General features: G+C 36.7%; 1 protein-coding gene across 1 annotated transcript in view; it reads right to left on the bottom strand.

Annotated features, from left to right (window-relative positions):
• Positions 1–14,855, bottom strand: part of ME2 (malic enzyme 2) — a 45,177-nt gene that overhangs the window by 13,069 nt on the left and 17,253 nt on the right. The window contains exons 3-10 of the mRNA XM_036418714.2: positions 13,061–13,194; positions 10,949–11,098; positions 8,561–8,636; positions 7,249–7,410; positions 6,828–6,931; positions 4,038–4,147; positions 3,841–3,938; positions 3,437–3,550 (exon numbers count right to left, since the gene is read on the bottom strand). Coding sequence (XP_036274607.1) covers positions 3,437–3,550; positions 3,841–3,938; positions 4,038–4,147; positions 6,828–6,931; positions 7,249–7,410; positions 8,561–8,636; positions 10,949–11,098; positions 13,061–13,194 — 948 coding nt within the window. The remainder of the gene's footprint in view (positions 1–3,436; positions 3,551–3,840; positions 3,939–4,037; positions 4,148–6,827; positions 6,932–7,248; positions 7,411–8,560; positions 8,637–10,948; positions 11,099–13,060; positions 13,195–14,855) is intronic.

The raw sequence follows: 14,855 nt of genomic DNA, 5'->3' as shown, positions 1-14,855 counted from the left end.
AGACATTTGGCAAATGTTTCATCAGAGCTCCAGAATAACCCAGATAAAAACCAGCAGGGCTGGGACCATCTACACAGCACCGCCAGTTGGCTGGGAAGTGAACGGGAGGGCTGAGATACAGCCTCACCAAGTGGAGGTCTACTATGCAGTGTCTGTCCCCGGGAGAAACACAGCTCTCCACTACAGCGCTTCAACAAGAAGGGCAGCGTTAGGGCCACCAGGAGAGACTGGAAGTCTAAAATCATTAGGGCAAGCTACATAACAGACTAAAAGGAAAATACAGATGAACCTGCAGATGAACAAGAAGGGGCTTCTCACTGTGCTAACCAATACTATATGGTTAGAGAGCTGACTTGTCCTAATATATAAAGAGCCAGGGTCCGTAACGTACAAAACGACCGAATGCCAGGCTGGGCGCATAGCAGGCTTGGGAGGGTGGGGACTGGTGAGTGGGCTGAACTGCTGACCTCTCAGTCCCTCCTGGGTTGCGGGTGCTGTGGTAACTCCGCACTGACTGCTGCCACCAAGGAGAGTGTGATGTGATTTGTTGGGGGGGCCCCACCATCACTCCATAAACGTCCCGAAGAGGGAGGCCCCAGGCCACCGGCCAGGGGACTCTGTGATTGCCCCAAAGAGGGAGGCCTAGGCTACCCGGCCAGCGGTGGTGGGCGGGGCCTCCCTCTGCAGGGCGATCAATCAAGGGGCTCTGGATTGCGAGAGGGTGTAGGCCAGGCTGAAGGATCTCCCCACTCCCTGAATGCACGAATTTCGGGCACTGGGCCTCTAGTCTATATATAAAGGCTAATATGCCAAGTGCCTATCCCGGTAATGATGTCACAGAGCAACACCTAGCTTCCTCTCTTAGCAACTAGCCTCCTTTGCAGTTCTTTAGCCCAGGAACACAACTCGCTTTATAGCCAGGTGCAAACATTTCACACTTTAACCAAATGTCTGAGAAGCATTTCCCCATGCCTCATCTCATTTGATCCTCACAGAAGTCCTGAAGTAGGTAGATAGGAGACTTGGTGGAATCCTATTTTCATTAGCCAGAAAATGGGGATTTAGAAAGTTTACAAACTTGACCTAACTGAAAAGAAGAAATGATGGACCTTGAAAATGATTTCAGGTTTTCTCACTGCACAGAATATAGTCAAACACTGCTGCAGTTAAATATTTTACCCTTTGTTCTCCCTGTATGATCTACAATAACAACCTGCTTTGTGTTGATGTTTACTGCTGTGTTGCTGACAATTACCTGAAAGAGAAGTTGGGGTGCTTCACTGGGCTGGAAAAAGTTTAGCTACATCAGAAAGCAAGTCTAATTAAGCAAGTTTATTCTATAACTATAAAAGGCTAAGTTGACTTGCACATGCGCAATACATATAAAGTTCTCACTGGTGCCAATCACACTACCGTGTTTCAACCTGTCATTGTCAATTGTGAATTTATTATAGAGAAAGGACGAATAGCAATATTAAAATATTTCCTCTAATAAATTTTCTTTCAACATGGGCCACTAGTTACAAATGATAACCACATTTGTGAAAACCAACATCACAAAAAGAAATACCCATCTACTGTGTACCAGTAAAACTACATATCCTCCCAACAGCTTTCCAAAAGTATGTCTTATAATCCTTGCATCTTATATACAAGCTAACATAGCAGTTAGTTTACTTTAGAGGGAACTTAGTTGAATGGCTAAGAGCCCAGGCTTCATAGGCTACTTGGGTACGAATCCTAATTCCATCACTTATAAGCTAATGTCCTTGAAAAAGTCATCTGACCTTTCTAACCCTCAGTTTCCTCATTTGTAAAATTCCACAGGTTTGTTATTTTTTGTTAATTCTCACTGGAGGATATTTCCCCATTGATTTCTAAAGAGACTAAAAGGGAGGGGGAGAGACAGAGAGAAACATCAATGTTGCCACCCACATGTACCCTGAAAAAGGCCAGGGATTGAGCTTGCAACCGAGGTACATGCCTTTCACTGGAAACAAACCAGGGATCCTTTAGTCCATGAGCCAATGTTCTATCCACTGAGCCAAATTGGTTAGGGCAGTGTTTTTTTTTTTTTTGTTTGTTTGTTTTGTTTTTTTGTTTTTTTAAAAAATATATAGTTTTATTCATTTCAGAGAGGAAGAGAAGGGGAGAGATAGAAACATCAATGATGAGAGAGAATCATCAATTGCCCACAGCCCCCACTGGGGATTGAGCCGCAACTGGGCAGGTGCCCTGACCAGGAATCTAGCCATAATGTCCTGGTTCATAGGTTGATGCTCAACCACTGAGCCTCATAGGCTGGGCTCCACACGGTTGTTGAGATTAAATAAAATAACAAATGTAAAGTTTTAGCACAATGTCTGGTATATTTTTAAACAACTATTATTTTATTATGTATAATTAAACCACTCAAAATTTTTTACTCACACACTTTTTCATTTTATCTTTTGATAAAATGTGCTAATAGAATATTGGTACTAGTTAAGAAGATTACAGAATTAGAGCAAAGTACATTGAGATAAGTTTGCTCCAAAGATGTAAGTGACAAATAACTGCTATATCATTATACAAGGCAAAAGTACAATACTGTGTAGGGAGAGGTTCTATTATGATATAGTTTACCTACATTTCAATGTGTTATAGATATAAGCAATAAGGCATTTCTTAAGCTAATAAAATGACAATCAAGGCTAGGAAGGCAGGCATGTCAAAGGACACTAAATCAATCTCAGATAGAAGCTCTTTATTATCCATGAACTGGCCTTAAGAATATAAAATGCCTTGCCCTGGCTGAGTAGGCAAGTGGTTAGAGTATCATCCTGACATACCAAAATTATGTGCAGGTTGGATCCCCAGTCAGGGTACATACAAGAAACAACCAATGAATACATTAATAAGTGGAACAACAACTTGATGCCCCCCTTCTAAAATCAATTAAAAATTACTTTTTTTTAGGTAGTAAAAAAAAAAAAATGTGCCTTTTTCTGGGGAGAGGGTCCATATATTTCTATTAGATTGGTAAGGGGATTATGACCACCAAAGGGTTAATGAATTTTGATAAAATATCAGATGTCCTGCTAACAATTTAATTAGAATAGTCTGAGTTCCAATTAAAAACCTAGTCTTAGAAGGGTCCAGTACAATATTATTTGCATGATTATTTGATCTCTTAAGAGTCTGGAAATCGAGGAAGGAGTAAGTCTGATGCTAACACAGACACTATGATCTGAATACGAAGCAAGAGTCTTTATAAAAGACAAAAGTTTTAGACTGGAGGATTTCTGTTGAGGATATACTGTAAGATCCCCAATTAGTACAATTTGGATAGTTGAGTGAGATATAAATTTTAAAAAATTGATAATGTTTTAAAAATCAAACTAAAAATATCATTATAACAACATTGTTTTGCTTCTCCAAGTTTTAGATACCTTACCTTAATTAATAAACCAAACTTGTCAAACATCCAAATTTTCTTTTGTGCCTCTTCTTCTGAGATGCCATTTTCTATCATAGCCATAACTATAAGATTTGCAATTCCAAGAGCAGCCTGTCAAATGGAACAAAAATTCAAAAAGTAAACACGAGAATATGATGCAATGCTTGAATAATAATGTTCTGTTATGAGGAATATTTGATTTATTCTTCCCTTATAAATCACTCACAAGCTGATTCTTCATGATAGTCTCTAAACATATTTTAAATTACCTACTTTACAACAAAAAATTTGAATTACAAAGATCTCCTTATCTACCTCAAAATTATAAGTTCATTATGCTCCATTTTCCAATCTAAAAATGAGTGTTGGTTTTAAATTTAAAATAGCTTATAGAAACTTACCTCTCCTGCTCCAAGAAATAAGATTTTGTGTTCTGAGAGTGATTTACCAACAACTTTTTGTGCTGCAAGAAGACCTGCGAGAGCTACTGAAGCTGTCCCTACAAGAAAAATAAAGATTTTTAAAAATAAAAAAGTGGTCATATAAAAAGAGTTTAAGAAATAGAAATTAAAATCCTGAAGTTCTCTTTTTGCTTTACCTTGAATATCATCATTGAAGGTACAGTATTTCTCTCGATATTTTCTCAAGAACCTGAATGCATTATGATTTCCAAAGTCTTCAAACTGAATAAGAGTGTTCCGTCCATACCTAAAAAATAGCAAAACCCATAATGGTTGTGTTGAAAAGCCACCACTAAACAGCATTCCTGTCTAATCTTCCTTATAATAGCATTACAAAATATGTTGTTAGTTCATTAAGGCCATGTGGCAATTTTCAGAGTCTGTGAAAGATTAGACTCAAAATGTAGAAATCTATTTCTCATTAAAGAAATTTCCAGGGTGCTTAAAATGAATGTAGTACCAGGGATATGGGATATCAATCTACATAAACTATTTCTAGGTGTCTATATGGGTGCCCAGCACATAAATGCACCAAATAACTTCTTAAAAAAAAGGAGATTTTGTTTCTGAATCTCAAGTGTGTAATATTAGCTATGTATACTCATTACATTAATGTTAAATAGCAACACAGGAAGTATATACATAAAAGGTTAAAAAATAATCGAGAAGATTAAATGAAATAACAAATGTAAAGTTTTAGCACAATGTCTGCTATATTTAAACAACTATTATTTTAAATTATGTATAATTGAAGCACTCAAGATTAGGAGGCTACTATAGCATGAGTCCATGAGCATTCAGAAAAAGACGTCAATCATCTTGGTGAGATGGGACAATAAGGGAAGGTTTAAAAAGGAGTTGGGACTTTATGTGGGCCCTGAAAGAACAAAAAGTCAAAAGGAAGGAAGAAAAGTAAGATATATTTTGGTGACTCTAAATTTTCAACAGTCTGGCTTTCTATGAAAAGATAAGGGAGAAATTGGTTACGGTGAGTTGGGCCAGATAAAGGAGGATCTTGCATGGCAATTAGAGAATGGGGACTTCATTCTGTATCTGGTGCAGAATCAGGGCAGGCTTTAGATAAGGAGAGACTTCTTGTGCAACTCCCTTTAGGAATGACACACCTGCCATTAATGTGGAGCACAGACTGGTGTGGGGAGGAATGAGACAGCCAGGAGAAGCAGCTAGAAGGCTGCTCTAGCATGAGGACCAAAACCATAGGAAGTAAGAAGGACGATTATGAGACATTAGAATAAACCAACAGAACTTGATGATGAGGCCAACTGGGAAGTAAGGAGGAAGTTTGTTAAAATACCAAGGCAACCTGAATCACTGAGAAGATATCATTTGACTACCTAAGATAGAAAAGTAGAGGAGATGGCAATTTCTAAGTAATGAAAAGTTTAGTTTTTTTAGATGTGTCAACTTTGACTGAAAAATTTTAAATTTTTAAATATCTTCTATGTGCCAGTAATTTAAAAGACAGGGCAGGGCTAGGTTATAAATGTAAAGAGTTTGGAATTTGTTATAAAAGTAGAGTTTAGACTTTACCCTATGTCAATAGAAAACCAATTTTAGAGATTTCAAGCAAAAGAATGACATAATGAAGTACATGTTTTTAAAAAATGTAATCTGGTGGTAACGTGGCAAAGAGCTGGAAAGGAGAGAAATTGGACAATGGTTTAACACATGTGTCAAACACAAGGCCCGCGGGCCAAATCCGTCCCACCAGGCCTTGCAATGTGGCCCGCACTGCGCTGTCATCACTGCACTCCGCTGCGTTTCCATTACAATGACAGTTTATGACTGTTCAGTAAACCATTCGGCCCGCGATTTAGGCTGGATTTTAGATTTTGGCCCCTTCTCTGATTGAGTTCGACACCCCTAGTTTAGAAAAACCAGGAAGAGAGATGAGAATCTGCAGAAAGGCTATAGCAATGGGAGAGAAGATCTATTTCTGAGGCATTTGAGTGGTACCACTGACTGGATTTGAGGATTGGAGGAGGAGAAGAGTCAAAGATAGCACCAAGTTTAAAGGTTTGGCAATAGGGTGAAGGTTACTGCCATTAATAGGGGCTGAATACACAGAAGATAATAAGCAGTTTGGAATGGGAAGGAGTTGTTTTGGACAGGAATATGAAACAACAGACTGTTTGAATGGAGAATTACAGGTGTTCACATGTAATAAAAATGAGCAAGAGCTAATGAAGATAACTGAAGAAAAAAAAAGGTGGGTGAAAGACCAAGTCAGGAAAATCTTAGTAGTCAAGGGACGAGAGAATTTCGAGGATTGAAAAACCTGGTGAGACGCTGCAGACAGATGGAGAGAAGAGGACCAAATGGTCAGGGAATTTAAAACATGAAAGTGGTACAAGAGTTTCACCAGAATAGGAAGAGGAGTGTGATGCCAAGAGCTGAAAGAACTTGACAGTGAGGTTCTGACAGCAGTAGTGAGTGCAGATTTCCCTCAAGGTGTCGGACAACTTGCCCTGGCCGATGTCGCTGAGTGGTTAGAATACTAGCCTGCACAATGAAGGGTCATGGGTTCAATTCCAGTCAAGGGATCATACCTGAATTGTAGGTTCAATCTCAGGCCCAGCTGGAGCCGTTTATGTGTCTCTCTCACACCAATGTTTCTCTCTCTCTCATCTGTTTTCCCCTCCTTCCCTCTCTTCCACTCTCTAAAAATTAATGGGAAAATATTCTCAAGTGAGGAATAACAACAACAAAAAAATATATTGGACAACTCAGGGAAAGCAAGGCAAAGTAGGTAGGTTATCATCATGTATCAGCACATCTGATCAGCAGGAAAGAACCAAAGTTCTCAAAATTTAATCTCCTACCTATCTTTATGAGGTGAACAAAACAAACTAATTTCTTTTTTCTTTAATTAAAGATGCTTTTATATACTCAAACTTAAAAAATACCTGTCAGTAATGGCCTTCATAAACTCATCAATCAGGTCATCATAACGTTGTGATCGATCTCGTTTCTGATATAAGCCCATGTAAAATGGGTCTTTTAATAGTGCCTATAAAATAGACCAAATGTAAAAATAAAATTATTTTTGTTACATAACCAGTTTAAACATATTTTTTAAAACAATAATCGCAAAATAAATTATTAATATAGTTTTTTAAACCTTATTGCCCTGCCCTACTCAAGACACTTTTAATAGGCTAATTTATTATTATTTGTATAGATATTAAAGGCGGAGTTTGAGACAAAGACTAACATCTAGTCACAAAATTTCCCTTCATATATTATCTTCAAAAGAGGAATGTAATAAAAAATATTTTTTAATATAGAAGGAGGGTCGGACAGAAGGGGGAAAATGGTTTTACTCACTGGATTATCAGTTCCTACATCAATGCACACAGGCAGGCACTTGTCAGGCCGAATCCCTGCACAAGCTGTATACAAGCAAAGTTTTCCTACTGGAATTCCCATTCCATAGACGCCCAGATCGCCAAGACCCAGAATTCTCTCACCATCAGTCACCACAACAGCCTTAATTACAAAAAAAATAATAATAATAATTAATTAAAAGTGGTAAAAAAAAAAAAAAAGGGGGGGGGGACATTAAAGAAAAACATTTTAAAAAGATTTTCTTGATATTTTTACACTCACTTTAAAAAATAAAATTGTTTCTTGACTATCTTCCAAAGGAAACCAACCAAACATACTTAAAGTTCTAGTATTTCTAGAATGTAGATGTCAAAAAAGAGCACTAACTAGATTTGACTTCCTATCTTTGGTTTAGGAACATAATGCTTCTTGACTGGAAGATCAACTAAATGCCTCACAAAGACTACACAGGGAAAGCGAACAAACTTCTGATAAAGAGATTAACCATAACAGAAAAATTAGAGTTTAGAAATAAACAACATGCTACTTCAACAAAATAATCTAGGCCAAACAAGAAAAAACTTGGCAATGATGAAAGAGAAAAAGATCTAGAATAAAAAATATACCTACCTACAAGATTTTAAGATAATACAGTAAATTTAATGACCTGACCAAATTTACTTTAGATCATAGAACTAAGGATTATTCATCAAATATCATTTTGGTGAAGAAAAAGTAATAAAGAGAAGTATGATTACTGCATGTAGTAAATACTAAAACCTAACAGAAGATCTAAATCATTAGATTTTATTATTTTATGAAAGGCAGCCAGATTGATCAATACATTTGCTAAATTTGAAACTTTAAGGGTTTTATATTTGCTTAAAGATCTAAATCTACCTTAGATTTAGAAGAAAAAAGACCTAATGAATCCTCCCCACTACCCACCAAATAAAAGTTTTATATTATTTTAATAATATGGTATGATTACTTGGTTGATATTAAATAAAATAGGAAACATTAATACTAACTGAAATAGAAAAGAAATAAAGAGAAGGCAGGAGACACCAGTGATATTGACAGTGCGCAAGCTCACCTTGCGTACTAGCTCCAATTTCTTTCCCAAAGTCCAAGTTTATACCAGTTACCCATTTTGTAGCTATTATTATCATGATCTCCTCAGAGCACTAAATCTGCATTTTATAAGTACAAAATAAATCAGAGCAACAATGAAAAACTGTTCTTGGAAATTTAGAGGTAAGTTACAAGGAAAGAAATAGCATTGTGAAAAGGAAGGTTGTGCTATTAGTACCTTAACATGATTTTCTGGCCAGTTATCCACAATTGATCTAACATGACCTCTGTCTGAGATTGAAATAAATAATCCCCTGCAACAGAACAAAAACACCTTTGCATTTCACAACAGTTTTTTGTTTTTTTTCTAAGTCTTTGTTCATAACTGGAATATTTAGGTATTTTAATAAAACATCAAGACACAGTATAATTTCCAATCAGATTTAGCTAAATCACACTGGTTTATTTTCAAACATTTGTAACTACTTCAAACTGTAATTATATTGCTCACATAGTGGTTGCCACAAAGATTATTATTAAATGATGTGATCATTTTATACAAGAAGAAATGCATCCATGTATCATTTTCAAATAAAACCAATATACCTCCAGTAAAAAGCAATATAAAAATAAACAAATGGAGAAGAGCATAATATATTACTGTTAAAACTCACTGAACTGAAAAAAATTGAGATGTGAAGGAACAGGAAGGAAGAGAAGTACCGTAGTTTCATATAAAAGACATTACCCTTGAGACATCAGGAAAAAGTGAAGTTATTTTACTAGTAAACACACAGTGTATTGCTATCCAATTGAGATAATGAATCCAGACTTCAAAAAAGGAAGAGGGCATGCCCTGGCTGGTTTGGCTCAGTGGATAGAGCATTAACCTGTGAAAGGATCCTGGGTTCGATTTCAGTTGAGGGCACATGCCTGATCCCCATTGGGGGACGTGTAGGAGGCAGCCAATCAATGATTATCTCTCATCATTGATGTTTCTATGTCTTTTCCTCTCCCTTCCTCTCTGAAATAAAGATAGCTTAAAAAAAAAAAAAAAAAAAAAAAAAAAAAAAAAAAAAAAGGAAAAGGACAGGGGAGAGGAGGGTAGGGAAGGGGAGAGATGGAAACCAAAACCAAAACACAGGTTCTAGAAAATAGAGCAGGCAGAGATGAGGTCCAATAGGTTTCAAGTGCCTTAAAACTGATTCTTATAACTTTTCATTGGTATCTTACCCTTGGCTTTACTATCCTAGCTCAAATCAGTTTAGTTCAAAAGTTTCTCAACCTTAATTGCATAATAGAATCATTTGATGAGCTTTTAAAAAATGCCCCCATGAATTCTGATTTAACTGGCTTGGAGTTTAGATCAGATTTACTGACCATCCTTTATGTAAAAAGCAAACAAAAAATCACTGCAGCAGTACACACATAAATGACAGTATTTTCTCTCATCTAGAAGCCACTCTCCTTATGTTTCATCTCTAGTGCACATCAAAATCACACCAGGAGCTTTTATGAAACACAAACACTTGGGTCCAACTCTAGACTAAATGAATCAGTATCTCTGCAAGGGGAGCCCAGGAATCAGTATTTTTAATGTTCCCCTTTGTTCTTTAATCTGGATTGAGAACCACTGTTCTACATGAAAAAGAACTATCAAAGAGCTGAGCAGCTGGATACTATCAAAGAAATGTTTCAGATATACTGATGGCAGCACATAAGAGAGTGTTCTCAAAGGGTCTTCCAGCAATACCTGACAACCGCCCCCCATGATATTCATTAAATTCAGACTTCCAGACCTTTCTCTTTTTCTTCAGACTCTTGGGAATTAAAAAAAGAAGAATTGGGGTAAGACATGGGAGACATACAAGGATTGAGGAAAATAACAGATCAGAAGAAAAAGACAAGAAAACTCAAATTAAGTAAAAATAGCATTTATATAATGCTTAGAAGTTTACAAACAACTGGCAGTCACACCAGTTTCCTCATCTGACCTTGTTAGCTGTTCTCTGGTAGGTACAGGTATCACTATTTTATGATGAGAAAACAGATTCAAAGGGATAAGGTCACTTATTCAAAGACGTGAGTCAATACCCATTCCAGTCCTTTTCCACTAAAATAATGGAGGTGATGAAACTATGTGAAATTAAAAATTTATAAACGTCCATAAAAACAACAAATGACAAAAATGAAAGCTGACAAAAAAGTGAGAATCAATCTTTTAATTTGGCCAGATTGTCAAAAACATTAATGATAATTCTGGGGAATCTGCTACCATGAATAATAAAAAAAAAAAGAGCACCTTTCCTTTTGGTACAAAAAATGCAAAGTTTCTCCAACAATAATAATTTTAAAAAAGTTAAGAAAGAATGAAACGATTTTTGTAGTCGAAGGAACCGCTGAGCTAAAGCCAGCCCAAATGAAACGATTTTTATAAAAATGGAAGAAACGAATGTGTTGGGTTTTTATTAATCCCTTTTTGTCCAAATTAAGCTTTTGTGAGATGAGAAATGTGGTTGAGATAAGACAGCAACAAATAAAACAGAAATGTAGTAAGTGTCATGGAGTGATATTTCTCCTACATAATAATCATTTTCAAATATATTTTTAAAAAAATAAGCCTTACTTAGGTCTTCTAAAGATGTGTCCATATTGGGAGCAGGCAAGACCAACTGTTGGTGTATATACAATTGGCAATAGGTTTTCGATATCATCTTGTAGTATCCTATAAAACAACTTCTCATTTCTTTCTTGTATTCCCATTATATAGATGTATCTGAAATTAAGCACAGCAAGTAATATCTTCATCAGCCAGTAATACATTCCAAGTTTTGTCCTCTGAAAGGTAAATGTACTATCTAAAATTGAGGACCAATTCCCTCCCGGAAAGCAGATCTCTAAATTATCATTATTTAACACCCAGGAGTAAAAATGAACAAAAATTAAATAGGCTTAAGCTCCAAAAATGGTTAAATAGGTTTAAGCTCCTAAAATAGTTATCAAGACTTCCGATACTTCTTACCCTTCATAATGAATTTACTTCAGTTCCTCAATGCATCACAACTCTGACTTGAGAGTTGCTACTTATGAGGCACCTTTTGCATGGAACACCCTATACTCATACCCAGTCCTATACTCATGCTCTCTGAAAGCAGCTCAGGGTGGAAGGCCCTCTCGGTTCCTTTTCTACCCCCTCTCAGTTCCTTTTCTGCCCATTCCCAATCCCTATGACACAAATAGTCACATTAGGTTTCCTGTTTTTAGATCCCAAAACAACCCACTCCTCTTCTGTAACTCTCACTCCACTTTCTGTCTTCCCTCCAGCCTATATGAGATAATGAGTTAGGGACTATCACTTTATAAATTTCCACAATTTCAGGAACTAGCAAAGTATGCGGAATATAACCAATGTGCTCATTTTCAGTGAAAAAATAGGGAAAACAGGTTCCATTTAGAAGAGGAATAATAAACGTGCTCCTTCTCTCTCTTGAGCAAGCCCCTGCCTTTCCCCACCCTCTTCTTTCCCCAGGGCAAGCTCACTTGAGCTCGCGCGCGCGCGCTCTCGCTCGCGCTCTCTCGCTCTCTCTCTCTCTCTCTCTCTCTCTCTCTCTCTCTCTCTCTCTCTCTCTCTCTCTCTCTCTCTCTCTCTCGTTTGGAGCACATTCCCATTCTCCTCTTCTTCCCCCAGGTATATTCACTCTGCCTTTCCTTTTCCTAAGCTCCAAGGACCCATTTTTTTGTCTCTGTAACTCCTTTCTGAGCCCATTCAGCCCAGCTGACTAACCTTTTTTCACTTTTTTTTTTTTAAATCACTGTAACTTTCTAAATAAATTTTCTCTTATAATTTGAGTTCCTTCCTTGCAGAAAGGGGAAAAAAAATAAGAGTATTATTATTTTCTATATAGTTACCATAGGCAGAAATAATACCAATAGGGAGCTATTGAAGGGAAGGAGATTTCTTCTCAACACAGGAAAGAAAACTAACAATTGGGCTATACTGACTGAATATGAAATAAAAAGCAGAAATGTTGCAAGTCTGGCGTGGTTCAGACATAAACACAACCATTTACTGATGAACTCCTAGAAGGAAGGGTTGTGCATTACTGTAGAGGACATACATTTCAGTTTGCCTCGGCCAGGTTCAGTTACTCCTCTTTTTCACTCCCTAAAGTATCCTGGATTGAATATTACCCACTTTATATCCTCAGTGGCCAGTATAGTAGCACACACAAAGATGATTATCAATAAAAGTTACTGAATAGAATGGATGAAAATTAAATGATAGCTTTGTTTCTAATAATCCATTCAAACCTGAAATGCTCTGTGATTTTGAGCATAAAAACTGATTTCTGCTACTTTTTAAAAGGATATTTCATTGGGGCTTATTTATTTTTTTATTAAATTTATTGGGGTGACATTGGTTAACATGAACATATAGGTTTCAGGTGTGGGTTTCTATGTTACAAGATCCGTATAATGCACCTTATGCCCACCACCCAAAATCAGATCTTCTGTCACCATATATTAGGATCCCCTTTTCCGTAAATTTTACAATAGGGAAAATAAGTGAAGCATTCTCTGCAATGAAAAATACATTATCATTAGAAAAATAACAGGAATGGACTACAACACAAACTCCATTATGAGACTGTATGTTTCTCGTGCCCTAATAACCACAATACTCCCAATTTTTCTGATCATAACATCAATAAAAACGAAACATCGCAGCCATTCTTACTTTTCCAAAGGGCATGTTAATTTTTTCACATTTCTATGGAATCGTAAGGCTTGAATATCTTGTGTCTCTATTTTGGGAGGTAGAAGTCCTTGAAGACCAAGCATTTGTCGTTCTCGTAATGTAAATGCCATTCCCTAAAAAAAGAGGAGGAAAAAAGATAAAAAAAGGTTACTTAATGGGATAGCAGTAGTGATGTCCCAGAAAATGTAATTTAAACATATATATATTTTTTAAATCAGTGAGATATTTTTGCCCAGATTGTCAAAAATGTGTAAGATTGATCATAAGTAGTATTAGAGAAGGTGTGATAAAACAGTTACTCTCACTTACATGCTGGAAATGTAAACTGATTTAGGCTTTGGGGAAGGCAATTTTAAAGTAATCTTAACATTTTAAATACACATACTCTACAATAATGCAATTCTACTCTGGACAGCCACCCTTGATAAATATTCACACATAAAGAGGCATATACAAAGAGATTTGTTCTAGCACTATTTCAAGCTCTCTTGTCTATTACAAATTAAAACATCAATCAATTATGGAACAGTTAGGGAACCTATAGTATTTCAATATCATGAAATACCATCACACTTAAATGTGTACCTGTGTATGCCATAGAAAGATCTCCCAGACACGCAGTTAAGGGGGGGGGGAAAGCAAGTTGCTCATCAAAACACACTTACTGTAAACTGTAATATTTAGGAAACCCCCATAAAGTACATATAACAGATGCATCATACATTAGAAATGAAATCAATAAAATATGGTTTGAAAGAACATAAATCAAGCTGGTAAGACAGGCTACCCCAAATAGAAAGGAGTGAGGCTGAATAGAAGGAGGAAGGAAGAAATGATAAGAAAAAATTAACCTATGCCCTAAGAAAAAGTAAATACTATCAATTATTTCAACATCAGCTTAAGACATGAGAAGAGGCACAAAGCCAACACCCAGATGACTTGCCCCAGGAAGAGGAAGACAGACACTGCAACACAAGTTAGAGAAGGGAGCAGATATCCCAGTCCGTGGGGCGCGCAAAGGCTCTGCAGAACTGGGTTTTCAAAGGGTTGTATCTTAAAGAGCAAGTAAGATTGTGGGGATGCAGCAGAAACGAGAGGATTAGAATATCCCCTATTAAGCTTCATTTACTACACTAACTGCTTGCTCAATTTTCATTCTAGCCAGGTACCAAAAATGCACAGATGAAGTGCTCTGTGTGACCTTTAGTCAAATCCCCCTTTGTAGGCCCCAAAACCCTCAAATCATACTCTCCAATTATTGTCCCCCTACCCCATAAGAGAAAACAAATGGGACTAGCAAATTTCTTACTGTTTTAAAATAAACCACACATTAAAAACGCACCATTCTCGAAAGGTAAATTTCATATATTGTAATAAATCTATGTTTCCTATGGTAATCTTCCTGTAAAAAATCTCATTCCAGAATTACATTTACTTACTATTTCATTTACTTACAATTGTTCCTAAAATATGGAGAGGGAATGCCCACTGAACCCAGTATGGGTGAGGAATAAAGTCACAACTAGATCTCAATACTGCCTCTGACTCCCTTTACATTCTTGGGGCAGAAGTGATGGGCAGTATTGAGATCTAGTTGTGACTTTATTCCTTATCCAGAGGTCTGTCTTTTGAAGCAGGAATGTGATTAATGGGAACAATCACTTGCATGTAATGATTTGTGTTCAAAAGCTGTGCGAAGGTGAAGGTGTGGCAGCATGAAATTTCATTTTACAATTTGACCCCATCTTCCAAGGGCCCAACTGATTGGTCCAGG

The sequence above is a fragment of the Pipistrellus kuhlii genome, unplaced genomic scaffold (genome assembly GCF_014108245.1).
Source record: "Pipistrellus kuhlii isolate mPipKuh1 unplaced genomic scaffold, mPipKuh1.p scaffold_m20_p_6, whole genome shotgun sequence".
Classification (NCBI taxonomy): Eukaryota; Metazoa; Chordata; class Mammalia; order Chiroptera; family Vespertilionidae; genus Pipistrellus; species Pipistrellus kuhlii.
The sequence above is the reverse complement of the archived record's forward strand: the minus strand, read 5'-3'. Positions and strand labels throughout refer to the sequence as shown.